Source organism: Primulina huaijiensis, chromosome 16 (genome assembly GCF_012295235.1).
Source record: "Primulina huaijiensis isolate GDHJ02 chromosome 16, ASM1229523v2, whole genome shotgun sequence".
Taxonomy (NCBI): Eukaryota; Viridiplantae; Streptophyta; class Magnoliopsida; order Lamiales; family Gesneriaceae; genus Primulina; species Primulina huaijiensis.
Window position 1 is genome coordinate 16,761,002 of NC_133321.1, and position 25,874 is coordinate 16,786,875.

The 25,874-nt window shown below is 34.0% G+C and overlaps 4 protein-coding genes and 2 pseudogenes across 5 annotated transcripts; 3 read left to right on the plus strand and 3 right to left on the minus strand.

Moving 5' to 3' along the window:
• Positions 1 to 777: 777 nt before the first annotated feature.
• LOC140961082 (IAA-amino acid hydrolase ILR1-like 6) lies at positions 778 to 6,161 on the minus strand (annotated as a pseudogene).
• Positions 6,162 to 6,653: 492 nt separating this feature from the next.
• On the plus strand, positions 6,654 to 10,303 carry LOC140961915 (chlorophyllide a oxygenase, chloroplastic-like). 2 transcript variants are annotated; one of them, XM_073420701.1, is made up of 9 exons: positions 6,654 to 6,835; positions 7,513 to 7,749; positions 7,906 to 8,010; positions 8,203 to 8,484; positions 8,558 to 8,705; positions 8,854 to 9,038; positions 9,140 to 9,252; positions 9,388 to 9,682; positions 9,794 to 10,303. In XM_073420701.1, the coding sequence occupies exons 1-9, from the start codon at positions 6,758 to 6,760 to the stop codon at positions 9,962 to 9,964; spliced, it is 1,614 nt and encodes a 537-aa protein (XP_073276802.1). In that variant the 5' UTR covers positions 6,654 to 6,757; the 3' UTR covers positions 9,965 to 10,303. The 2 variants fall into 2 exon arrangements, with proteins under 2 accessions (XP_073276802.1, XP_073276801.1); XM_073420700.1 differs by having other exon boundaries at positions 6,671 to 6,835; positions 7,486 to 7,749.
• Positions 10,304 to 11,164: 861 nt separating this feature from the next.
• Positions 11,165 to 13,184, minus strand: LOC140961359 (BTB/POZ domain-containing protein At1g21780-like). The gene is made up of 4 exons (XM_073419835.1): positions 12,998 to 13,184; positions 12,768 to 12,913; positions 12,201 to 12,316; positions 11,165 to 11,893 (listed from the first exon to the last, which is right to left on the minus strand). The coding sequence occupies exons 1-4, from the start codon at positions 13,111 to 13,113 to the stop codon at positions 11,288 to 11,290; spliced, it is 984 nt and encodes a 327-aa protein (XP_073275936.1). The 5' UTR covers positions 13,114 to 13,184; the 3' UTR covers positions 11,165 to 11,287.
• A 1,132-nt stretch (positions 13,185 to 14,316) lies between these two features.
• LOC140961083 (UDP-galactose transporter 1-like) lies at positions 14,317 to 16,096 on the plus strand (annotated as a pseudogene).
• Positions 16,097 to 16,470: 374 nt separating this feature from the next.
• Positions 16,471 to 18,381, minus strand: LOC140961361 (transmembrane emp24 domain-containing protein p24delta3-like). Its single transcript, XM_073419837.1, has 4 exons — positions 18,087 to 18,381; positions 17,194 to 17,406; positions 16,977 to 17,053; positions 16,471 to 16,844 (listed from the first exon to the last, which is right to left on the minus strand). The coding sequence occupies exons 1-4, from the start codon at positions 18,294 to 18,296 to the stop codon at positions 16,700 to 16,702; spliced, it is 645 nt and encodes a 214-aa protein (XP_073275938.1). The 5' UTR covers positions 18,297 to 18,381; the 3' UTR covers positions 16,471 to 16,699.
• A 6,000-nt stretch (positions 18,382 to 24,381) lies between these two features.
• LOC140961360 (ethylene-responsive transcription factor ERF014-like) lies at positions 24,382 to 25,503 on the plus strand. The gene has a single exon (XM_073419836.1). It carries the CDS (start codon positions 24,533 to 24,535, stop codon positions 25,196 to 25,198), a length of 666 nt encoding a protein of 221 aa, XP_073275937.1. The 5' UTR covers positions 24,382 to 24,532; the 3' UTR covers positions 25,199 to 25,503.
• The last annotated feature ends 371 nt before the right edge of the window (positions 25,504 to 25,874 follow it).

The window sequence follows — 25,874 nt, forward strand, 5'->3', positions numbered from 1 at the left end:
AATGAAGTACTAGTCTGCAAACTACGTTAGCTAAATAAGCCGCAATATGCATATCATATACTACAGACTCACCCTATAAAACTTTAAGTAGGGATAAACAAATTCGCATTAATCGAACACTCATTTACAATACCAATTCGGACACCAGTGGCTTTATAATTTTCAATACTTGATCCTCGTCTGACTCACATATGTGAGGTATTTGTTAAAAGAATAATATTGCAATTAATTAATGCTTTATCTGATTTAATCTAAAAGACTCCCATTAATTTTAAATACCAAATAATTAAGTAGTCATGTTTTGTTTATCATCTTTGAACTTAAAGCAAAGCGTGTTCTATCCTCCTTTTTCTCCATAATTGTGTTGACTGACCAAAAAGACTTTAGATTAAAGTTTGAATTAAGACAAGGTAAATGTGGGACCTTTTTTCACAAAATATAAGGATCTCCTTATTGACCAATCTTTCTAATATGGTCCTCAACAAATTAAAATCAAACTTGATTTTTCATGGGGGAAAAGATATAAAAATATTCGGGCAGTGGGCTATCAAATTCAGAGCTAGCTTTACCAAGTCTTGAGATCATGATCAAGATTTTCTCCAATATTCGATATTTTAGTTGGATCCAACTTATTTTAATTATAACGTCCTTTATTTACCAATTTTTTCTGATCTCATTTGGTTTGAGTAGATATATAGATTCGATTAAATAAAAAATTTCATTTAATTTGATATTTCTTCAATGAACGAAAGCCCGTTCATTTTTTTTGCAAGAATATCAGTCAATATCAATGGAAATTTTGTACAAAAGCCCATTTAAATTCTTCTAATACATGCAAGAAAGGAATCAAGTCCACCTTATGTTCACAGACGAGACTTTAATTTGCATAAAACTATTGAAAATTACTGCATAAAGAAAATATTAATATATAAGAAAACCCTATCTTCGTCTCCTCCTTCCATGCACCAACGAAACTAAGTGGTTCATGTTTCCTCTGCATAGGAAATGAAAAGACCTATCCACCCCAAATTTTGAGTGATTCGATGTTTGTCATTTGCACGATGATCCATTTAGTGTTGTGGTTGATACCGTGTCGTCATCGTGCAGATATCTCTCAGCAACGGCAGCATGAGTAGCTGCACCAACTGGAAGGTCATCTTCATCGATCGTGAAATGCGGGGAGTGGGCCAAGTGGACCGAGCCTAGCATCTTGTTATTGATACCGATGAAGTAGAAGGTGGCAGGGATAAGTTCAGCATAGAATGAAAAGTCCTCGGATCACATCACTGGCTCCACGACTCGGTATTATATTTCTCATACCCACCAACTCAATGGCTACTTTCTTCAAGTATTTATACATTTCTTCATAATTAACCATAGGCGGGTAAATTGTGTCGGCGTTCCTGAAAAATTAGACTGTTGCCGAGCATCTGAATACTCGAGCTTGGGTTATGACTTATGATTACGTGCTTGATATATATACATAAGTTTTTCTTTGTCGACTATTGGAAAAAAAAGGCACTTTGTTCCATCAATTAAACAAGTAACCTGTTCTATTCTTTTGAGGATGTGGTTGAAGCTTGTGTTGGAAAAATCTCGCAACGTGCCACCGAATTCAACGCTATCTGGCATGACATCGAGATTCGAGATGATCGGCTCCACTCTCGAAGTAAGTGACGGAGACAACCTGAGGATTTTTATCATGCAGAACATAAAGCATTTGATCAGATTCTAGTTTTGATAAAGTCATTAAGGTGATCTCGCCATCCTCGAGTTTCATGAACTTGCAACATGGCTTGTTGTAAATTGTCCGTAAAACTATTATTTGTCAAACTTTCAAGAGCCCTATTTTTTTTAATAGTAGTTTATATCACAGAAACAGATCGGAGACTTAGTTCATTCAAAATACTACCTTCTGCAGTAGCAATCCCTTTTATGCTTCATTATATGTCTATAGCATTTGCTTATTTCTGAGCATTCAACAACAATTTATGCTTTAATACCAAAATCCGACAATGGTATCAAAAAAATGACATAGTCTTACATGTAAGTACAAACCCGAGAGTCCAATATTGGATCGGCTTCTCGTGATACAATGGTCTGTCAACTGATAATTGCCGCCGAGGCAGCCTGTAATGCAGATTTTGTGAGATTCGATCCATGTTCAAAAGTAATCATGGCTTTGAAGAAGCCACAACCTGTAAGTAAATGACCGGATCTTGATCCAATCACACCAACAGGGAGTAGATGCGATACATGCATTGCAATATAGACTCGACATCTTCGAGAGCACCTTGCCCGATCATTCGTTTTGCTCCATTTCCTGCTTCCTCGGCTGGCTGAAAGATCAGTATCACTGTGCCCTGTCAAGAAAATAAATACTAGTCTCAAGCACGCAACCTCGTTTTCAAATGAAAATTATGATCTTGCGAGAGATCCTCGTGAGTAATTTTTTTTATCAATTGCCATATAATTTACTAGCTGAAGGGATTTATATCAACAACTTTTAAATTTTATGGCATATCCATTTTCATTCTGGAAGAATCCAACATTGTATGCGAGGAAGTGTAAATGTAGCTGGACTGCAAAAAAAAAAAAGTTTGGATTTAAAAACTTGAATTCGAGTATGTATCTGAAAGGATAATTTGAAATAACTCCATTAATGAATCAAAAAATAATTTTTTAGGGTTTGAAATTAATTGTTAAACGGATTCGCCCAAACATATAAAGAGATTTCTTATTAATAATTTTAAACCCATAAATTCAAATACATCCATCCAAATACAACATAAATGTATGTGTGGATCGATAGATTTGAAACCATAAATGGATTCTGAATCCATGATTTCCAATTCAGTGATTGTTTTGATGAATATATATTTGTTTAATTTCATTTCTTAATTTATGTAAATGTGTGTGTGTGTGTGTGTGTGGAATAATGAATTTATTCTCGATTCTTTTAGCATCAGGCCAATTATATATTAATGCATGCGAGGATTTATAAATGTGATCAAGAGTTTGGAGAATTGAGCAAGCGGGCAGGAGATCGGGTTTGAGATATGTCTCAAAAAAATTAATGAGTGAGACGGTAAAACATGAGTTTTTTTTTATATATCAAATTACAAATTCATTTGATTTACTGTATTTGAAGGAGACGAGAAGTTTTGAATTATAAAAATATTGTCCTACACATGATATTGGTAGCACAGCACAGGAGAGGAGTGAACCCTACTAGTTTTAATATTTTATTTGTCAATTAATTAATATTTTAATAATATCGAATTTTTTTAAAAACCAATTGAATAATATCGGAAGGTAAAATACATAGTTATATCAAGTAAATTAAAAAATTAGTATAATGCTACGTGCTTAACATTGAATCAAAATAGAGTGGGTCTCATGTGAGACCGTCTCACGGATATTAATCTGTGAGACGGGTCAACCCTACCCATATTCACAATAAAAAGTAATACTCTTAGCATAAAAAGTAATACTCTTTCAATGATGACCCAAATAAGAGATCCGTCTCACATATACGACTCGTGAGACCGTCTCACACAAGTTTTTGCCATCAAAATATTCGGTAACCGAAACGTTTTAACACTTAGTTGGGCTAACTATTTATTTTAACTCGTATATTTTTGTATAGATTTACTGAAATTCAATTATTGTAATCAGAGAAATATTTTAAGAATTAAAGTTATTTAATTGTTATTAAATATTTGAAAGTACATTATTTTTTTCACTAACCATGTAATATATTTTGCCAAACTTCATATATAATATAATATAAAACATTAAATATCACAGTGTCAGCTAACACAATGACATTTTAATTTATTATCAAAGTCTTGTTAATTTTCCTTTTATTTTATTATTTTAAAAGATATATGGAAACATAATGGTCAGAGAAATAATTGACTATGGACATACATATATCCACAAAAAATGAAATAAATTAGTAAGTCCTTAGCATAAAATAAAACAAAAACTTATATGAAATCGTCTCACGAATCAACTTTGAGAGACGGGAAAAAATACGACGTTGAACAGCATGTAGGATGATCAACGGTTAGGATTGAACCGAGAAAACGTTTTGGGTTTCAATGATCCGGGCCATCGGAGCCACTCTAGCCAAACCTAAGAAAAATGTCGTGGAGCATCATTTGCATAACGAACAGGACATTAGAGGCCAAAGAGTGCTCGGAAAAAACCTTCCGACGCTTAAATCAGTGCTACATAAAATCAAGAGAAAAATACGGGAACTTGAGAGCAAATGAGAGGTTTGTCCTAATTATAGGCTTCTGTTGGGCTATGCGGTCCCAGGCTCTTGCACAGGCTCCAAATATTAAGAGTTTATGAGTCTTTTATTAGGCTAATCTTAATTATGAGTTATTAACCATCATTTTTAATAATTAATTAGATTAATTTTGATATACATAGGGACCAAAAAAGTGTCCTCAAGATGAAAAGGATTGGATTAAATTAGCACTAAGCATCACTATTTATTTCCAATAAAGTTAATTAAATTTCATTTGTTATTTATAAAAATGCAAATTTTATCCTTCATAATCTGAAATTTCTTGAAGTACTCTACACTTTAAATCACTCTTAGTCAAGTAAATTCACTATGTCTGTCTAACATGTAGCAGTGAACAAACACGGATTGATTCGGTTTTTGAAAGAAAGAAATAACTCGAACCAAATGAAATATTTGGATTATTAAATCAAGATTTTCTAAATATGTATTATAAATTAACAAATATTAATTCACAGACAAACATTACAATAATTGACGATGTAATGTATGATAATGACATCATGACTTTAGCTTAAAAAAACCTTAAAATAAATTACTTTAATTTCAAAAGTGATTCCATGCTCATCCTCTATCACTTATAAATATCTATTGAAAAATAGTAAAGATAAATAAATATATTTAAGAAAGAGAAAATATAAGTTAAACCAAATTAAGTTTCTATAGTTCAGAAAAACCGTAGTGAATTAAGTTTTTTTTAAAAAAAACGTATTATAATTTTAATATTTACAAAAATCCATTTGGTTTGAATTTTTTCTATCTATTGGATTTGGCTGTGCAGTCTCGTTCGATTTGGATGGATATGTTTCTTCTCACAACTGGTTAGGTTACGTTACGTGTTTAACTTTCACACGTGATGAAAATTAACATGATGGCGGGTGAGGTGGATAGGTTTGTCTAAAAAAGGTCAATTCTATTTTTTAAATCATTTATTAATGGCTACAAATAAAATAAAATAAAATAATATGCTTACACCATAAATATAGAAACATCCAATATTTCTCCAATTAATTATTAGTCTTATGCTAAGTTAAAATTAGAAATAAATATTTCATAATGAAGGGTTTTTTAGATAATTTTAGGGGGTAAATGCAATTAAATAATTATAATTTAGCTCATTTTCGGGTATAAAACGGCGCTACAAATTAAATAGTTAATATTGAACCAAACATATATAACGTTCATATTTAACTATATACATAAAATTAATATATTTTTATTCTATATAATACAAATCACCGTATACTAATTATATGAATTCGTGGTGTAATTTTGTATTTGTCTATAACACCTTCTGTCTTATCAAACTAACGGCATGAATTTACTGTATTATAATATTATTTTTTTTCACAAGACTTCATATGAGATATCTCACTAGTCTATTTTGTGAGACAAATATCCAATCAGACTTAGTTCATGAAAAAATATTATTTTTATGTTGAAAATATTATTTTTCAATTTAAATATATAGTTTAGGTTGATCCATCTCATATAAATAAATCTATGAGACCTTTTCACGATAGTCTTATTCTTTTCTTTATATTTTATTTTAGATTTTTTTTGCAACTAACACATGTGAAACATAGAATTTTCACACTCCTCTCTTAAATCTTGACATTTAAAAAAGTTATGCGAACACCTTAGCGCTAAAAATCTATCGAGTTGAAATATTTTGATGATATATTATAGAAGTGTGATTGAAATTACTAGGGACAAAACAATTACGAAAAAAACTCAATTTAATACAAGTCGTATTTCAGGTCGGTTAAACTAGTTCGGACATTATTTATGTTACTGAACGCTGCAAGATTGAGCTGGATGATACGAATACATCAATCGGCATTGTCCGATTAGTATAGATTACTTCTGAACTAGTCAAATCGGTCTGAATTATGACTTGTAGCAAATTGATTATTATTTTTTAACCATTTTGTCAGATGGTCATTTTGATCACTATTTTATGAGATACAATCAAAATACTTCAGTTCGTTATATTTTCAAGTGCTGCAGATATATTCGTGCAAATTTTATAAAATCTTAAGATCTAATATTTCTATCTAGTTTTCACATTTTCTATGTACAATATACCATGTGAGAGTAGATTGAATTATAAACAAGAGAAAGATACTCATATATATACATAGAGAGAGAGAAAGATACTCTTTAAAATTCAAAAACGATGTACTTCAAGAATTGTGGAGGAGGATGGACCAAAAAAATAAAAGAGAGAAATTGTGGAGGAGGAAGGTGCCACGAGGGAATCGGAGAGAAGCCCACGAAATTCCAGCTGGCAATCCATGGAAGGGTAATCGAGATCGCGCGAAATACCAACCTCTTATCAACGATTAAATCTTTTGCAGATCAAATATACTGAACCTGCCTTTCTCTCTCTAAGCTCGGATTGCCTTGCTGACTTTCGACCTGACCCGAGTTTCTCCCATGTCTGCCATTGCCACGGCTGCTGCTCTTGCTCTTCCACTCTCTTTCTGCCGCTCTTCCAAGAACAACAGCAAAAAGGTGCTTCCCTTTCGGTTTTTTTCCTTTTCTTTCTTTACATTTTCTTTGTGTTTTTTTAATGGTTTCTTGATCGAGTAATAGTGGTTTATTTTCGGATTTGTGTTCACTCATTAGGGGAATTCTTTCAGTTCCATTAATAATAGTGGAATTGGTTTTTTTATATCGATTTATTTTGGTTAATTCCTCTGTGGTCTTAAGTTGCTCTGAGGTGTTGAGACTGTGCATTTGATCACACCATCTAGGTTGTCTATCGTTAATGGATGGTGCTCTGTGACATTATAGTGTCGGATATATTTGAGGAGACGGTTTATGAAATATAGCATTCTGGATTTTATTTATATATATGGCATTTGAAAGCAGAAGGTTTTCCTTTTCAGGGGAAAAAAACGAGAGAGATACAATTAGAAGATTTTATGTTCACTGTGCTCACTCCTTTCTGCTTAGAAAGTTTTAACCTTTTTATATTTTCAATAATGGGTTTATATTTGCTCAATGTATGAGGCAACATTTTGCTCTTGTTCACCGCTGCTCTTTGGTATTTAGCTAAAAACTCATAAACTACGCTGTCTCATTACCCTTGTGGTTTCATAATCCACAAACTATTTTTTTCAATCTCTATTTAAGTTTAAAATTCTTGATCCTTAGCTCAGCCACGGTGTTTCTTTGGAGTCTCACAGGCGATCAGAGGAGGATTTAGAGTATTTGCTATTATTGGTGAAAACAGTGATTTCGTCGAAAGGAAAAGCCCGTGGACTACACTTTTTGATGTAGAAGATCCGCGATCTAAGGTTCCCACCAATAAAGGCAAGTTTCTTGATGTGAATCAAGCTTTGGAAGTGGCGCGATATGATATACAATACTGCGATTGGAAGGCTCGACAAGATGTTCTCACAATCATGCTTCTGCACGAAAAGGTTGGTTAATGAGATGTCTGCTCTTTCTGTTCCATTGGAAGCCCAAATCTGATATTATTTGATGGTGTATTGTTAAACTGTATTGGAATTGATATATTTGAATTTGGTAAGTTTTCCATGGTTTTGGATGTTCTCAAATTCTATAATGTTGTGTAGGTTGTGGAGGTATTAAATCCTCTGGCTCGTGAATTCAAATCAATAGGAACCCTGAAGAAGGATCTCGCAGAGTTGCAGGAGGAACTTGCAGTAGCTCACAATCAGGTACATAGTACTAACGAGTTTTCTCAAAATCCACTAAGTACACCGTGAAATTTAGCTATTCTAACAATTGTGTATGATGAGATATCAAATATCAAGCAGTGGTTGAATAACTAAATTTATGGTGTAATCCAGTGGTTGAATAACTAAATTTATGGTGTAATCTGTAGCTGCATCACTTTTGAATATTTTTAGGTACATATATCAGAATCAAGGGTTTCTGCTGCTTTGGACAAATTAGCTTACATGGAAACATTGGTTAACGACAAAATATTACAAGACGCAAAAATCTTAGAATCTTACTCGCTGCCCTCTACTCCAAGTACCTCTTCCGCTCAATTTCGTGATACTATGAAGAGCAGCAAGCAGTCCCGACGAGGTCTTGACGTGTCTGGTCCTGTCCAACCTTACAGTGCCAATTTGAAGAATTTTTGGTACCCTGTTGCATTTTCTGCAGATCTGAAGGATGATACCATGGTGAGGACTGTTTAATGGAAATTTGTTTCATGTTATTTCGGACTTCTTCAGCAACACTTCTTTTATGTATAAGGTCCCAATGGACTGCTTTGAAGAGCCTTGGGTTCTGTTTCGTGGGAAAGATGGCAAACCAGGGTGTGTCCAGAATACTTGTGCTCATAGAGCCTGCCCGCTTCATCTGGGTACAGTCAACGAGGGTCGTATTCAATGTCCTTATCATGGTAAGATTAAGAGTATTATCCGGAAATTTTATGCGATTCAAGGCGTGGCCATTAGTTTGAACTGTCAACTGGTGTATTTCATAAGACAAAACTTGATGGTCTGTATTTGATTATAAACTTATACTTTTCACTTAATTTTCAACATCAGGGTGGGAATACTCTACTGATGGAAATTGTGAGAAAATGCCATCAACTAAAAAACTACATGCCAAGATCAGAGCTTTGCCATGTTTGGAGCAAGAGGGAATGATATGGATTTGGCCGGGGGAGGATCCTCCTGCAGCTAACCTCCCCTCTTTATTACCACCATCAGGATTTCAAATACATGCCGAGGTATTTTTTGCTCCTAAACATATTCTGTCATGTCGATTCATCAAACTTTTCATTATAAATATATTTTTATCGTGATTCTTCTTATGCCCTTGACATGGCAGATTGTAATGGAACTTCCGGTGGAACATGGGCTGCTTCTGGACAATCTTTTGGACCTTGCACATGCTCCTTTCACCCACACTTCTACATTTGCTAAGGGATGGAGTGTTCCCAGGTTTGTTAATCGGGCCAACTTATACCCGGACCCCGGTGGTGATGCCATTGGTTTATTACATCGGTGTCAGTGTGTCACCGAGAAAAATTACTAAGCACAACTCACTTATTTTTGCTTCTTTTGTTGTATTCACAGCTTGGTGAAATTTTTGACACCGGCGTCTGGAATGCAAGGATACTGGGATCCTTATCCAATTGATATGGAATTCCGACCGCCTTGTATGGTTTTGTCTACTATTGGAATCTCGAAACCTGGGAAATTAGAGGGGCAGAGTACAAGAGAGTGTTCAACACATCTACACCAACTTCATGTTTGCCTACCTTCATCTAGACAGAAGACTAGATTGTTGTACAGGATGTCATTGGACTTTGCTCCTATCTTAAAACACATTCCTTTCATGCAATACCTGTGGATACATTTTGCTGAAAAGGTACATTCTTGGTTTCTTCTAGTCTATGTTTCTGTCAGAAAAAACTCTGCTACTCCAATTCCTTGGATGATCCATAAATATCTGATCAAATCCCAGCTTACACTTGAACAGGTTTTGAACGAGGATCTGCGTCTTGTGATTGGTCAACAGGAGCGAATGCTGAACGGTGCAAATATATGGAATATGCCTGTATCTTATGATAAGCTCGGAGTCAGGTACAGGCTATGGAGAGACTCGGTGGAACAAGGATCTAACCAATCTCCTTTTAGCAAATCAACGTAGAGTATTTATTCTTTTTTCTCCCATTGATCTTCATACACCATCATGAACCCTTCCGAAACAGAATGATCAAGACCTTAACTAAACTGTTCTACAGTATTCGTTCTTACAAGAAAATCCCAGCTGAAGCTCAGTATCTGGAAATATATTGTCACAGCGCACACCCTTTGGGCAAATAAGAGCAACTGTACACGTAATTTTTTCCCCTGCCAAGTTTTTTGTGTATAGTTCTGCAGCAATCTCATTATTATTCTCAACTCCCACCCCCTGTTGATAGCTACGACCTGATGTACCATGAATCAATGATTATGACAGTTCAAAGTTTGAATCTTGAAAATCGAACGTCACAGTATTTTACTTCTGATGAACTTTACTTGGTTAAGCACATAGAATAATGTATGCAAGAGAATAAAGTATGAGTATTTGCTTAGATCAAGAGCGATAAAAACAGAACTGTTTAATGAAACCACTGAACACCATCCACTCCATAACCAAATTAATACAAAGGCCAAAATCTAGTACCACTATACAACACTCGGAACACTAGAAAAGTTTATTATCACAGCGTGAACCCACAAAATGGACAGTATCGGAAACTTTCTTACAAAATTAACTTGTGAGTCGCTCTCACACAAATTTTTGTATTAAATAAATTACTGGTATCGTTTGATTTGACTAGCTTGATAGATTGATTACTATTTTTACAAGCTACGTTAGCTCATTTCAATTCAGTAATATAGACATAACAAAAAAAGAAAATTAATTAAATTATGGAAACACAAAATTTTGATTGTTTCAGCTTGAATTTTTTTATGATATTTAATTTGATTGGTTATGTTAATTTGAAATGAATTTGAGTAAATCTATTTCTATAGTTCGGTTTAATTGATAATCGAACAAAGATTCTTAAATATGCATATCATATTTGACACTGATAGAATATAAAGTTATGGAGTGGGTATCATGTGAGACCGTCTCACGGATCTTAATCTGTGAGACGGGTCAACCCTACCCATATTCACAATAAAAAGTAATACTCTTAGCATAAAAAGTAATACTTTTTAATGGATGACCCAAATAAGAGATCCGTCTCACAAATACGACCCGTGAGACCGTCTCACACAAGTTTTTGCCAAAGTTATGTTATATGTACATTAATGACGGATAAACATTGAGTTACAAATAGCATTTGAAATTACAAAAATATCTTAACGTGAATATGTAATCCAATTTGTAAACGTCATTTTACATATAACATTTTCATATAATATAACACTTATATATGATACTGTTCTCGATTACAAATCTTAGGTGTACAACACATACTTACGCTGGTTTCCAAACTGCAAGCAACTCTTGGAACATCTCGACCGCCAGTTCTCGATCCGCATGTCTGAAGAATTCATTCATCTCGTCTCTGACATCATAAATCTTCCCAAAATCAAGCAAATACATCATGCATCCTTTCTTCAGTTTATTCAGCTGGTAAAGCCAAGCCTCCTGCAGCCTCTCTAGCACATTCCCCGTGTTGATATCTTCCAAAAGACTCTCCTCGCATGCATCCTTCAAGTCCACGATATCATACTTGTTTGCTGCACCTAGTAATGCTAATCGATGTTTCCAAAAATCTTCTTGACTTATGGTTCCGTACAAGTAGCTGAGAAGGGCCATACAGGACTCGGATGTCATGTCTTCGATGTCGATGGTGGATGATTCTTTTTCTTTGAGATTGTGCTGGAACATGCTGAGGAAAACAGGGGAGCTAGCTGAAAGAATGGCTTTGTGGGCTTGGAGGGTTCCGTCGCATGTGTTGATGGTCACATCTGAATAAATGGCTTCATCCAGCATGCGAGAGAGGCATCTGAGAGTGCTTTGTGTCGTCAGATATTGCATCATGCCGTCACTTGGCCATATAGAGCTTCCTTCTCCACCCTTGAATTTCACAGGACGAGGACATCCGAAGGACGAATAAAAAATAAGTAAAGAAAAGGACAAATCTACTAGAAGTTTACTATCCCGATTCACAATGTTACTCGTGTAAATGCATGGGCTACATGAGGCTTCAAAACTATGGCATCTCAGCATTGGAGTCGGACTTTTGTATAGAAAGGGTAAAAAACTGAGCTGAAACATTTATAGGGCGGCGGGGCGAAATCATATTTTCATGTATGTATAAAAGACACTGAACAGATAGAAAAAATTGATGTAAGTTTTGATCAAACAAGCAAGAGCATCTCACATTTGCACCGCAAATCCTAAGGTCCAGAAACTCCACATCAATGACGAATCGACCTTGAAAGTTAACATCCACTGGGCAGGCAAAGTCATCACTTGTCCGCAGCAATCTCTCGTGGACTGAGCATAAAACCATCACCGTATTTTCAATGAACATATACAAAAGGCAATCCACGACTCCACATAAGTAAAAAAACTCCATTGATACATCGAAATTCACATTCAAGCATTTATTCATTCACTTTGCTCATCAAACCTCATCAGGGTAATGATTGAGCGTGAAGCAGAAGTCTCGCAGTAGAAAATATATTCTAAAAATTTGATTTCTTTACGAGGTAATTCGATGCTTTCCAAAAGCTTATAAGGTTAATGTTCTCAACTTTTCAAAGTCAACAGACATGTGATAGAAAAAAGTAGAATAAAAAGATTTTCATCCACGATTTTACATACTATCATAAGCAAAGCAAATACAAAATCAAACCCAATCAATTGATAAAATCACAAGAAAAGGTCAACGAAATCAGAATAACTAAAAAACAAAAAAAAACTAAAAAAGTAGATAAATACATACTCGGCGAAATATAGGGCCTTCGATTGGAGCCAGCTGTGGTGACTCGTAGAACAAACCGGGCAATCGGTGGCTGATCTTTCGAAACCCGAGACGGTTCAGGGAAAAGCCGGATATAAACTGATCGATTCTTCTCCACGGATAGATGCCTGTGAAAGGTGAAATTCGTCAAAATCAGAAATTGGATTTAAATTGGTGATCCAATTCAAATACAAGTTTATGCAAATCAGTACCAATTCCATATGCCGATTTTGAAAGGTTCGGATCTTTTGTAAGCCGAGGTTGGCCCGAAATTTTCCACTTTCCACTGGGCTAATCTTGCTATAGTTTCCACTTTCGTGTCCGCCATTGTTGCTCTCTCAGAGTTCAGGCTGGAAGTGGCGGAAAGCGGAGTCCACTTGAGCTTGTGAAGGAATTGTTGACTTAAGATTTAAGGAAGCGTAACGGGGGCATTTTAGTCATTCAATTAACTTATTCCTTTTTTTATTAATTAATGATTAAAAGTAAATTTATAATATAAAAAACTATTACTTTTTCTCTAAAAAATATTATATTTACGTTAAAAATCTTATTTTTTATTATCAAATCGTCTCGCAGATAAAAATCAATGAAACACTATCACGTAAACCTACTCTTACAATATTTATATGAAATTGGAAAAAAAATTGATATTCTTTATTATTGATGGTTACTCTAATTAGGTACAATGTTATAATACGGTAAGTATAGATGGATATGTAAATTGTCCATATTTTACACAATTGTGTTTGTAATTTAGGAAATATGTATAATAATGTAAATATAACCAAATATACACATTTATATATAGAATTTGATTGGATTCAGCTCCCGTGGTGGTTGCTTCTCAATGAATTCAACATACACAACAATCAATTTATCCTAATCACTTTACATATTTCCTTCTTTTCCTTGGAAAAGTCAATTTAATGGTAGATTTTTTGTACACAGAGTATTCGAATGAATCACAAAAGAAAAATATCAATGAAATATTCTGCATGCATGTTTGCGTGGTTATAAATTTCATTGGTAAAGTAAACGTGATATGACAAAATCCTACCTTATTCTGCAACTTTACCATCTTAGCTACAAATTTTTATTTTGTGTCCACTTTTAATACAAATAATAAATGCATTCCACTTTTCCTCTAGCTTTAATTCTCCATTCATGAATACAAGTAAGAATGAAGAGGAAATATATAGAAGTCATATCATATTCACTTTCCTGGTTGAACTTTCAAAAACTTGAACACAACTAAAATCCCAAATCATATTGTGGTATAACAATTTTTATTTGATGAGTAGGTCTATTGTGAGACTGTCTTTCTTATAAATCTTTATTCGTGAGACGAGTTAACTATTCTCATATTTACAATAAAAAGTAATATATTTTCATGAGTGGCCCAAATAAAATATCTTTCACACAAAATTAACCCGTGAAACCGTTGGTTTGTCTTACAAGAGATTTTGTGTTATTTGATCATATTATTGAAAATAATCCACTCTCCGTTTCAAATATATATTGTTGTTCTTTTATGGGATGCCTTGAATATGTAATTCATATTCTATGTTTTGTAGTATTTTTAATCAGTATAAAATTTAAAATTTGTTCATAATATATTATTTTCTAAGTTTCTAATTATATTTCAATATGATATATTTTTTATGGATTTGGTTTTTTTTTTTTAAACACAATTACACAATTCATTTCTATCTGTTTCTTGCAATTAAGATCCGTTCTTCCGTAGTGGAGCCGATTATTTGCCGACGATTTAGCTTCTATATTTTCCAGCTATAAAGTCATATGTGTCTGATAAATGTCCATGAGTTCAGGATTTGGGGTCGGGGTCTTATGTTGAATATTATACTGTGGTCGTAATCTTGGTCGGTGTTCATCAAAATTTTCTGTTTTTTCGTCAGAAACTGGAGTTCCACTATCCATTGTCGGTGTTATGTGTTCACTTCATATCATCTGCAATCGGTGCATACTTGGTGATCAAAGTGCTTGAACTCAAGCCGCTCATCATTGTCGAACCCGGAGATAGATGGTGAAGGATTTTTCCAATGTCATCTATATTCTGTGTCAACATAGTTATAGGAAATGTTAGCCTGATATATTCCTGTGTCATTATGCAAACCATCAAGTCTTTCAGCCCTACCACAACAGGTGAGTTTGGATAAACTTTATTGCATTGCGCTCTAAATTGGTAATAATAAACCAGTCATCAAAGATTATACAAATCTCTATTTAAGGTTAAAAAGAATATATACATAGATATCGACCACACCTTGTGGTACTAATAAAACGAGGTTGACTTCTTCTAATTCTTTTGATACAGTTTTCTTGCAGTGGCTAATCTGGAGAAAGCACTTCGACTGGCGAATTTGGCTTTCATTGATTCCGATTGTGGCAGGGATTCTGCTCACGTCCATGACGGATCTCAGTTTTAACATGATCGGATTTTGTGCTGCTTTATTTGGCTGTCTTGTATTTCTACCAAAACCATTCTTGCAGAGTCTCTGTTGCATGGGTACAACTTCGACAGGTACCCAAACTTCTTATTGAATTACCCTTTTCGTAGCAAGATTAGATGTTCTCTTTATGTTCCTAAAAATCGAGTATGCCAACTGCAGCATAAACATGGTATACTACATGGCTCCATTTGCAACCATGATCTTGGCTTTACCAGCTCTGGTACTCGAAGGATCAGGATTATAGGATGGTTACATACGTGCCTCTCACTTTTCATGTCCCTTATCATCATTTTTGGATCTGGAGTTTTAGCCTTCTGCCTCAACTTTTCTATCTTTTATGTCATTCAAAACACAACCGCGGTGACCTTCAACGTTGCCGGAAATCTTAAGGTGTGTGTCTCTCGAGAACCGTCCCACAGTCTCTTTTCTAAGAAGTGCATTAAGAAGCTCAACTATTTCATCAAGTGCTTCTTCATCCAGCTCGTTCATTTTTATCCCTGCATGCTGAACGATGATATAACGTTACCTATTTTGAAGTATAAGACGACCACTGTACAACTATTTGTTAAATCTGATTCCTGATTCATACCAGGTTGCGGTTGCTATTGCATGTTCGTGGCTCATATTTCGTAACCCGATCTCTATTATGAATATCGTTGGATGTGCTGTAACGCTCCTGGGGTGCACCTTCTATGGATATGTAAGGCACATGCTCTCGCAGCAGACACCAGGAACCCCTCGCGCCAAAATGGAATTCATTCCATTGGTTAGCGAGAAATTAAATGAGAAAGTCTGAATCTTGCGCTTGAGGTTGGCTAGGAAAGATGGCGGTGGTAGATATTTACTGTAGAAATGACGAACAATTTTTATCAGATTTACAAGAGTGGCATTTCAAGAAAATATACAATATTCTCCCGGCCTGGCAAGGTTACTTTTTCCTATGAAAAAATGGGGCTCAAAATTTACCGTAGATTGCAAATACGAGGTCAGATTTTTATTTCTCAACCAAAAAGAAATAATGCAAAATTCAAGAATAAAAATCACCTCAATAAGGTTTGTGATAATCTCAATGGGGCGAGTATAATGTGTGGTTTTCTCACATGAAATATTTCAGAATTTCAATTAGACTTGGTCACGTACTGTAACAAGGAGTGAACAAAATTAAATTCGATTCAATCCAAAGAAAATACCCATTTCGATTAATCTAATTCTTTTGATTATTTCCGTTGGATTAATTGACTTAATGTGATAGTCGAATTTTACAATACTAGCTATTGTTTCTCCTTGACACTATTGGCAACGGAAAAAGCAAGGAACAAATGAAAGAAATTAGGGAAAGAATAATCATACGAATGAGGTTTCAGGCTTTCAGCCTATAAAAGTAATCACTGAACTAATAATTTCCTCTCAAATTTTATGCAACTGCAAATTCTATAAAGCACTCTAGATTAGTTTCTTCTTCCGAAAGTAGCGCCTCAAATACAACGATTGCGAAACTGAGGCCGCAATGCAGATGCCAAGAGACATAATGCTAAACCGAGCCACTCTACCATTCGTCGTCTCGCTCACTTCCCTCATATCCATTTCCCTGCACAAGAAAACCGAACATATTTAAAAATGTAAGTTTTCCCCACTTGAACATTACATCTGTAAATCACCCCACTAACAGGTAAACAAAAAAAAGGGAAAAGCATAATCGATTTTAGCCATGGAAATTTACCTAGACATCATATAATTCATATTGTCACGAATTGCTTGCACAATTCCTTCGAGCTTTTTTAACTCAAGTTCAAGACCCTGCAAACAAATTTAATACACGATATGTGAGAATGCAAAAGGAGAGTTACGAGTGATAGAGATAACAAGAATGTCTTGAATATCAACTATCCTCAATCCAGACAACTGTATAAACAAAGATGGGAAGTAAATAAACTAGCCTCGATTTTTTCTTTTTTTACTACCAAGTCCCAATCTTTTGCAGAAATTCCCGTTTTCCAGTCAATGCCCACGGTCACGGTTTTACCTCCATTTTGCTCGCTATCAACTGTAAAGCACGCCATGTAGCTGCCAGTCTCAGTTGTAGTGAAAGAAAACTGACCATAAGAGATTTTTTCTTGGTGATAGAGATTGTTTCCATACGGTGAAGTAACCTAAGATGCACAACAGCGTTAAGACAAAGACGAATTAAAACGAGTTTGTAAATCGTACAACTTTCGAGACCGAGTCATGCCCCAAGAGCGTAAGCTAGATTCGGTCCGCTGAACCGAAATTCAGTAAAATTTCATCTTAGAGTCTTAAAACACTCTGAACTTGATATACACACCGATGTGAGCGGTTCATCCAACAGCAAAACAACAATATTTCTTTGTTTATGTATACTACTGTTATATCAAGTAAGATATGTACTTTGGTATGCCAAACATTGGATGGATAAAATAACTCTTAAAAACACTCATAAATCAAATCTGAAACTAGAATTCATATCCTAATGTATGTTTCTATTATGCAACAAAGTCAAGGGAAGTGTCATTACGGATTACAACCGATATGCCATTTTGTTAGGCCATCTGGAAAATTTTGCCAATTTCCTCCAAATTCATTCCAGGGGAAAAAAAAAGCAAATTCTTTAATCCAATAAATGCAAGTACTACGATTGATCTAGCATTTGCACAAACTGAAAACTTAAAGGGGCATAATGAAGTCTGATTGAAAATTTGTATCGAAACGAATCGAAGATCAAAGCAACGCCAGAAATATATCACTCAATTCTCCGTTTCGCTCCACACAGACAGAGAACAGGCATTGTGTAAAAGGGAAAGCGATGCTTAACCTTAACAGACAGAGAGGGTAAGACGGTATGATTCACGTCATCGTTTTGGCCGAAGAAGGAGTGGAAATCAGCCAAAACGACAACTTTGTTGTGTAATTCCTCCGACACGCACTTTGTCCCCGTTCTCGGCAGGTCCACCCACAACGCACGCACCGCCGGCGCCACCACAACCACCACCAGTAGCACCGCCGCTGCCTCCACCAACTTCATTCCAATAAACCCTTACGATATATATGTGTGTGTGTGTGCGTGTGTGTGTGTGTGTGCGTGTGTGTGTGTGCGTGTGTACAGGCAGTATAGGTTTGAGTGAAAAGGGGAGGGACTTTGATAAGGTTTTGTAGTGGAAATGAGCAAACGCGCGTGGACATGCGATTGGGATCGGCGAGTCAAATTGTTGGCGCCACGCAATTAAGGTTTATTTCAACCAATCAAATTGAGCCTCTTGTTTGACTAGGCGCTCGAGTTCGGACAAGGATTGGGAGTCTACCCACGCGGTTCCATTTTGTTGAATAGCTTTGTTTCAGTTCTTTGGGCCGTCTCTATCAATTTTTTATTGGGCCGGAAGAACTATAAATTGTGTAGACCTGCACTAATGAATCCACAGATAGAGTCGTCGCAGATCTATATGGGCCAGATGTTAGTGTGCTGAAGGCCCATATCGGGTAATCCAACAAATCGAGGAGATATTCGGAAGCTAAAATGGCTCAAGTAATTAATAATCTCTCATGTCAGCAGAAAAACGTGAAATTGGCCTTCAGTCCTCAGCCGTCGATTTTTTTTGTGTTCAGTCCCTGGGTACCTTTTTAGTACCACATTTTCACATGAAGTGTACCATATTTCCACATGAAGTATACCACATTTTGTATGACATAGTATCACAATTTTGTGGGTAGGGAGTGAACCCAAGAAATATTTTGATTGGGGATTTTTCACCAACTTCCTCCCAAAAAAATCAATGATTTACAAATATATTTAAGTGAATAATATTTTTATGTTGCATGAACAAAAGTTTTTCTCGTCTGCAAATTAAAATCATAATCAGTTGTTTTTTACTCCATTGACAAAAAGAGAAAACAATTGTTTAACTAAAGGCAAACAAAATAGTTCTGGAGAGACCGGGCTTTGGCCCAAGTAGTCTCACCCACTTTTCCTTGTAAGTAGCACAAGTTCGAGCCCTCCCACCCAATAGTTTAAGAAATATCAAAAAACAAAAAAAATTCTGGCAATAGCTGGTGTCGATTCATTACTACATTATTGCGATGTCTTTTCAGTGGTCTGAATGTGCTCAAGGTTACGTACGAAGCGTCCTTTCGCACCGCAGCCATTTTTGTTTTGTCTTGCTTACTTATTCCTCCTTTGCTTCGGTTTATTCGGTAAATTCGATTGTCATGTGATCTAAAGTTTTTATTTTGGAGATTTTTATCAATTTTGTTTAAGTGAATTTGAAGATTTTTTACGTTAATTCAACCGATAATTGAAACGACGATGTACATAGTGATTTAATTCACATCAAATCGGAGATGATAATGACAAATCCGGCCCACCTTGTTACCATTTCTAGAGTATGAAGACTAGGATAAAAATTTCATGTCCGCACAATCGAAGTAAGAATTTTCAAGTCAATCAGATAGAACCAGATATGGAAACCTGATAAGGATTTAATCCCAATTATTATTAAATGGAGAATCCTCGATTGAAAAAATGGAATTGGGGCGGAGATGCCATCATAGATATGATATTTATTATAGAGAGAGTTCCCAACTTTATGACATTAGAAGTTAGTTTGAGGAATACATAATTAAGAGTTAAGTCAAATAAAATTGTTATTTGAATTAGGAAATATTAGGAATAGAAAAATGAATTCTTACGTACTCGACCAATAATTCTTTAGGTAGGGATACAAAATCTTAAAGCACCCAATGGAACGTAACAAGTACTCAAAAGATATGGACCTCTCATATACCAAATTTCAATGTGATCCGACCTTAGCCACATCGCATGTACTCTGATAGATTCGACCCAATGTTTTTGTTAGGAGATGAAAGCCACACATTAATTTCAGGCAACTTGTTTGAAAATTTTCATTCGACGCGGCTTCAAATAGTGTTTTTCTCATACCCCATATCTCAAATATTTATAATTTAAATTATCGACAAAGAAAATTATAATTTTGCCGTTGGATACTAGTTTCTATGTCATTTTGATCATCTATGTTGTTAAAATTCACTTTTAATCTCATATATTTCGATTTTAGTGATGTTTTGGATGGACATATCGATGTAACACTATACACATCAACGTTCAATTATCCGTCAGTTGGTAACAATTTTTCTCGACTAACTCGTTAAATGTGAACAATGAGCCCTCGTGGAAAAGGCTATTTTGTCATCACCACGTTCTTATGCGTGTAATCGCATTTTTAAAGCAAAAGACATCTTTTTCTTTTAAGTGGTTGAACCGTGCCACAAAGAGGGGAATCGCTTCCAAATCCTATAAAAATAAAAGTAACAACTTTGAACAAAATTTGAAACCCAAAAATTAAATCCATGCATACGTAAACTTATTGGCCCATCATACAGTTGCATTTTTCCTCAAAAAATTCATCAATATTATTATACAAATCTAAATTATTAATTGATCGCATTTTCCTCTGTACCTTGAATCTTGATTTCTGAAAGACTGAATAATAAATAATAAAAAAAAAGAAAAAAAGAGAGATTCAGATAATAAATAAAGATAAGGGCCCGAAAACGCGTTTTTTTTTTGTTTGTCATGCATGACAGAGAAGCACAAGCTGTTTTTCTTATCCAATGGGTTAATAATTCTATTTTTGAATCCCACTTTGTTTCAATATACTTAAATTTATATAAATTTATGTGTACATCAACTATCCAGAAATTTTCATTAAAATTTTCTATGATATGTATATATATATATATATATATATATATATGGTTTGATCGATATTTATAGACGTCGGAGTCCATCGTGGATCATTTGTATAGTTTGTTTTATGTCAAACACAAATAAATGGAGAATAAAATTTGATTTTTTTTTTGAAAAATTTATAAATGAATTTGAATATATATTTTGCTTTTTCTAATACAAATAACTTCGAGCCGTTGTTGTATTCATACATGCAGATGCATATCAATGTATGTGACTGCATATGCATTCTCTTTTTTAATCAAATTTTCAGACACAAAGAACACTCCGGGAAGCTACTGAGGACAGGATCCTATGTTTCTAGCAGTACACGTCTGTTGTAATATAATATTCAGGATGTTTAAATACGAATTATATATTTTGAATATCATTATTCAATTAACTTTAGTCTAATATATATTGATTGATTAATTTATATATATAATATAATGATGTGATTGATTATAAGCCACCCCATGTGGCCAAATGAAGCTTGGAGGTTTAATTAAAGTCATTTTCAAGGATAACTTGTGGTTACTAGAAATGTAGATTAATCAACTATTTTATACTTAAATTATGGTTTATTGATGGTAAATATGGATTCCAGTCGGACAACTGAAAATTAAAAGTCTCCCATTTTCATTTTCTGAGCAAGAATTTTGTTGGCCTTTGAAAAAATTGACAATCCTCAGACATACATAACTAATTACTAGTTACTCTACACACGCGGTGCGTGTGTGAACAGTGTTTTTTTTAATTATCGAGAGACTAAAATGAAATTTGACAAATTATCGAGGGACTAAAGTGCTATTTGAATGGTTGGAATTTAAAAAAAACAAAAAAAAACGTTTGTTAAATTTAAAAAACAAAAAAAAAATAAACTGTAATATTACTATTATATAAGGGCAAAATGGAAAAGAAAAATTGGTGTCTATTTTGTCTCTATTAGAGACATTCTTAATATATACTAGTTACTCTCCACACGCGGTGCGTGTGTGAACAGTGTTTTTTTTAATTATCGAGAGACTAAAGTGAAATTTGACAAATTATCGAGGGACTAAAATGCTATTTGAATTGTTAGAATTTAAAAAAAACAAAAAAAAAGTTTGTTAAATTTAAAAAACAAAAAAAAACTAAACTGTAATATTCCTATTATATAAGGGCAAAATGGGAAAGAAAAATTGGTGTCTATTTTGTCTCTATTAGAGACATTCTTAATATATAGTATAGATAGATGAGATTTTTATTTCCCTTTTTCTGTGGAAGACTCGGTCCAAATTCCACATTAATACTCATAGGAAGCTAGCACATTGAAATTGTATCATTGTTGTTAAAAGTCTTTGTACTGTATAAATAAACAACAAATGAATGAGACTTGTGTATTTAATAAACCTCACAACAAGTGAATTGGATCGATATTGGTTTTTTTTTCCCCATATATATCAGATCACAATTGTTGAAATAATTCTTAATATATTATTATTTGTTTCTCTACGGCATAACATATAGAATATCCATGCTTGTATGTTAAGATTCAATTCCAATCATCATAAATCTCCATTGATGGAGATAATGGATTGATTGAAGATAATATCTCAAGAAGGGTTTTTTACCGAAGAAGAAATTGAAAGAAGAAGATGATGAACTTCCGTATATGGAACTTAAGTCTAACAAGAGTTCTTAACTACTATTGTACAGCTAGCTGTTGTACAGCTGTCATGTTGACTAACTAACTCTACCATATATCTCAAGTTATATATCTAACATCGTATTCTAGCGACGAGTCGCCGACTGCAATGTGTAAACATGTGAACAAATTACATGACAATCAAAATTTGCCAATCTGTCATGAACTTTTCCGACAACAGATCATAATGCAATGCTCATTGAATATATAGCTACATTAGTGTGTGTATATTTTTGTTCATGAGACCTTATAATGTGCCCAACTGTGATTCAAATGAGAATTCATATATAAAAACAGAAAACTCCGCAAAAAATAGAATACTATTATTTTCCGTCCAAAAATAGTAAAGATATAGCATTAAATATCTTGAGACTAACAAAAGAGTAGGTCTCTTATGAGACGGTCTCACGAATCTTTATCTGTGAGACGGGTCAACCCTATCGATATTCACAATAAAAAGTAATACTCTTAGCATAAAAAGTAATACTTTTTCATGGATGACCCAAATATTCAAAAATATTTCCAAGACAAATTTAATGACTTCATATAATAATAATAATAATAATAATAATAATAATAACAACAACAACAATAATAATAGTAGTATTACTAATAATAATGATATCATCATCTATATATAAAATCAAAAAATTCTGAAAAAAAAAAAAGAAGAAGTAATATCAATCTTTTCCGCCTAAACAACATTATTAAAACTATAGAGTAATATATAATTTATGGTGAATACGTAAGTAGTAATTAAATTGCTAAAGAAAATAAATTATATATATACTTTCGCTCATTAAATGTATTAGTCACTATCAAATTAGTTTGTGTTTACGTTTCATGTGTACATACAAAATTTTCATATTATATACGCGTGATATAATCCGTGCATCGCATTTTTAAGTATCTACTCGGATAAGTCGATATCTTCTTTTTAGACCAGCTATTGACTATAAACCACATTTAGAGATCACGAACTTACAAACAATATATTCCAATATTTTTATATGCATGGTTCACAACCAAGTTTCAAATTATGTAAACCTCAAGGTTATTATTAGATATACTAAGTGATGGATATATATATTATCAATATTCATGTCTGACTTCTATTTCATCACACTGGTCGACCTAAAAATTAAACTTTAAGATCTTGATACACAAAATTTATGTTCACCTGGCTAGATTGGCCATAAATATATCTAATATCAGTGATTGAATTAACTGCAACAAAATTGATTCCGGTCTTGTAAAGATCGATTGAATCGAACCAATTTGATCAGAGACATATATTATAAAGTTTTGTATTAAAGAAAAAAATTATAAATAGTATTAAACTGATCCAAATCATCAGAAAAAATATAACATAAACCTTTAACTGAAACAGAAAAGAGCGTAGAAATAGTCAATTCATTACGAACAAAAAATACAGTGTTCTTAATTAATTACCAATGTGGTTAGAGAAGTCATTTTCATGTGAACTAAATGAAATCTGATTCTTTAATCAGCACATTACTGGATACTATCTGTCAGCCAATATTGAAATATAAATATTTATATTGTATATATATTTTCTTAAATTCTTAAAATAAAGTATACATATGATATATATTTCAGCATTATATTATTGTTTTGACTGAAGGGATCTTTCTATTTTCTAAAACTTTCCATCTATAAATATCAGCTCAGACCTCCCCTTCACAATCACTTACCACTAGCATTTCCCCTTCTCAAGAAAGACAAAGAATTTAATTAAACAGCGGCAGCAATAAAATCGCAAAGAAGGAATTTGAAAAAAGAAAGCATTTCATTGCTTCAATCTTTTTCAAGAATGATGAAGGCAGAAAGCAAGGTCTCATCAACAAAGAACTCGAAATCTCAGTCGAAAAAGAAGTACAAGGGAGTGAGAATGAGGAGTTGGGGATCATTTGTTTCGGAAATAAGGGCACCGAATCAGAAGACAAGAATCTGGTTGGGCTCTTATACTACACCAGAAGCTGCGGCCAGAGCCTACGATGCTGCCCTTTTGTGCCTCAAGGGCTCTTCCGCAAACCTAAATTTCCCACTTTCAAAAGCTTTGCAGCAAAAGCTTAACCCTGAAAACTCAGTCATGTCCCCTAAGTCCATCCAACGAATCGCGGCGGCCGCGGCCAACACTACGTTTCTCGAAAACTCTAAAAACCCGATCCCACAATCACTATTATCTTCTTCTTTTCACTCCGGTACTTCATCAACATCGACAACGAATGATTCAAATTCCTCGCCGTCACTTTCTTCATCTTCTTCCAATAACTATGACTCCAATATTCTGCAAATTGAATCTGACCCCATCTCATTAGCTGCATCATCTGATCATCACGATTACATGGCTATGGATTCCTGGTACAACTTCGATTCTCCGAAGTATAATGACATGCTCGATGGGGTGTTCTTTGATCCTCTGATGATGGAAGATTCGTACGAATATAACGATATCAGTTTATGGAGCTTCTGCTGATCATAAATATATTATCAAGAACTGGAGTTCGCATGCCTCAAATTATTTCTTTTCAGTATTATTTATTTATTCATTCGATGATCTTCAGTTTATTTCTTGAAGGCATTACCGTTAATCTTACACTGACATTGACAGGAAAAAATTTCCATATATTACGTACTCTGTATTTAATTTTTTTGGTGTTGATTGAATTTAGTGTAAAGGATTTCACGAGAGGGACATATTCATTGCCTCCCCCCGTGTGAATTCCTGTGTACTATGTATTTCTTAGACGCATAAATTATCTGGAATATATGTTTTATTTATTTTATTTTTAAATTTTAGTTTTTCTTTTGTTGAATTTCTATGTTTTATTTTATAAAACCGTAAAGGGGCGGCTGAATTATTACTCATCTCCACTTTATGAGACATAGAAGCTTAGAAGGCTTATTAAAGAAGATAGAAGAGGTAAAAGATTTTTTTTCTTTTACACATATCAATCTTGCTCATATTTATAATAATAAATAATAATTTTGATATAAAAAATAATATTTTTTATAAATAATATATTTGTCTCACAAAATTAATTCGTGAAACCTACTAACTCAAAAAGCAATAACTCTTCTCCGAACTTCTTTTAATTCCCTTTCATTTTGTTGAAGGATTTTGGTTTTGATCAAATTTTCCACATGAAGTT

What these genes read in the sequence shown, in the direction of transcription:
- LOC140961915 (XM_073420700.1), top strand. Translation starts at nt 6,758, where the DNA reads ATGTCTGCCATTGCCACGGCTGCTGCTCTTGCTCTTCCACTCTCTTTC. An exon ending in ATCTGAAGGATGATACCATG is followed by an intron (nt 8,485 to 8,557) that starts GTGAGGACTGTT and finishes TTTATGTATAAG; the next exon opens with GTCCCAATGGACTGCTTTGA. An exon ending in GATTTCAAATACATGCCGAG is followed by an intron (nt 9,039 to 9,139) that starts GTATTTTTTGCT and finishes TTGACATGGCAG; the next exon opens with ATTGTAATGGAACTTCCGGT.
- LOC140961359 (XM_073419835.1), bottom strand. Translation starts at nt 13,113, where the DNA reads ATGGCGGACACGAAAGTGGAAACTATAGCAAGATTAGCCCAGTGGAAA. An exon ending in AAAATCGGCATATGGAATTG is followed by an intron (nt 12,914 to 12,997) that starts GTACTGATTTGC and finishes CACCTTTCACAG; the next exon opens with GCATCTATCCGTGGAGAAGA. An exon ending in TTAGGATTTGCGGTGCAAAT is followed by an intron (nt 11,894 to 12,200) that starts GTGAGATGCTCT and finishes GTGAAATTCAAG; the next exon opens with GGTGGAGAAGGAAGCTCTAT.
- LOC140961361 (XM_073419837.1), bottom strand. Translation starts at nt 18,296, where the DNA reads ATGAAGTTGGTGGAGGCAGCGGCGGTGCTACTGGTGGTGGTTGTGGTG. An exon ending in TAAAAAAAGAAAAAATCGAG is followed by an intron (nt 17,054 to 17,193) that starts GCTAGTTTATTT and finishes ATTTGTTTGCAG; the next exon opens with GGTCTTGAACTTGAGTTAAA. An exon ending in ATGAATTATATGATGTCTAG is followed by an intron (nt 16,845 to 16,976) that starts GTAAATTTCCAT and finishes TTTCTTGTGCAG; the next exon opens with GGAAATGGATATGAGGGAAG.
- LOC140961360 (XM_073419836.1), top strand. Translation starts at nt 24,533, where the DNA reads ATGATGAAGGCAGAAAGCAAGGTCTCATCAACAAAGAACTCGAAATCT.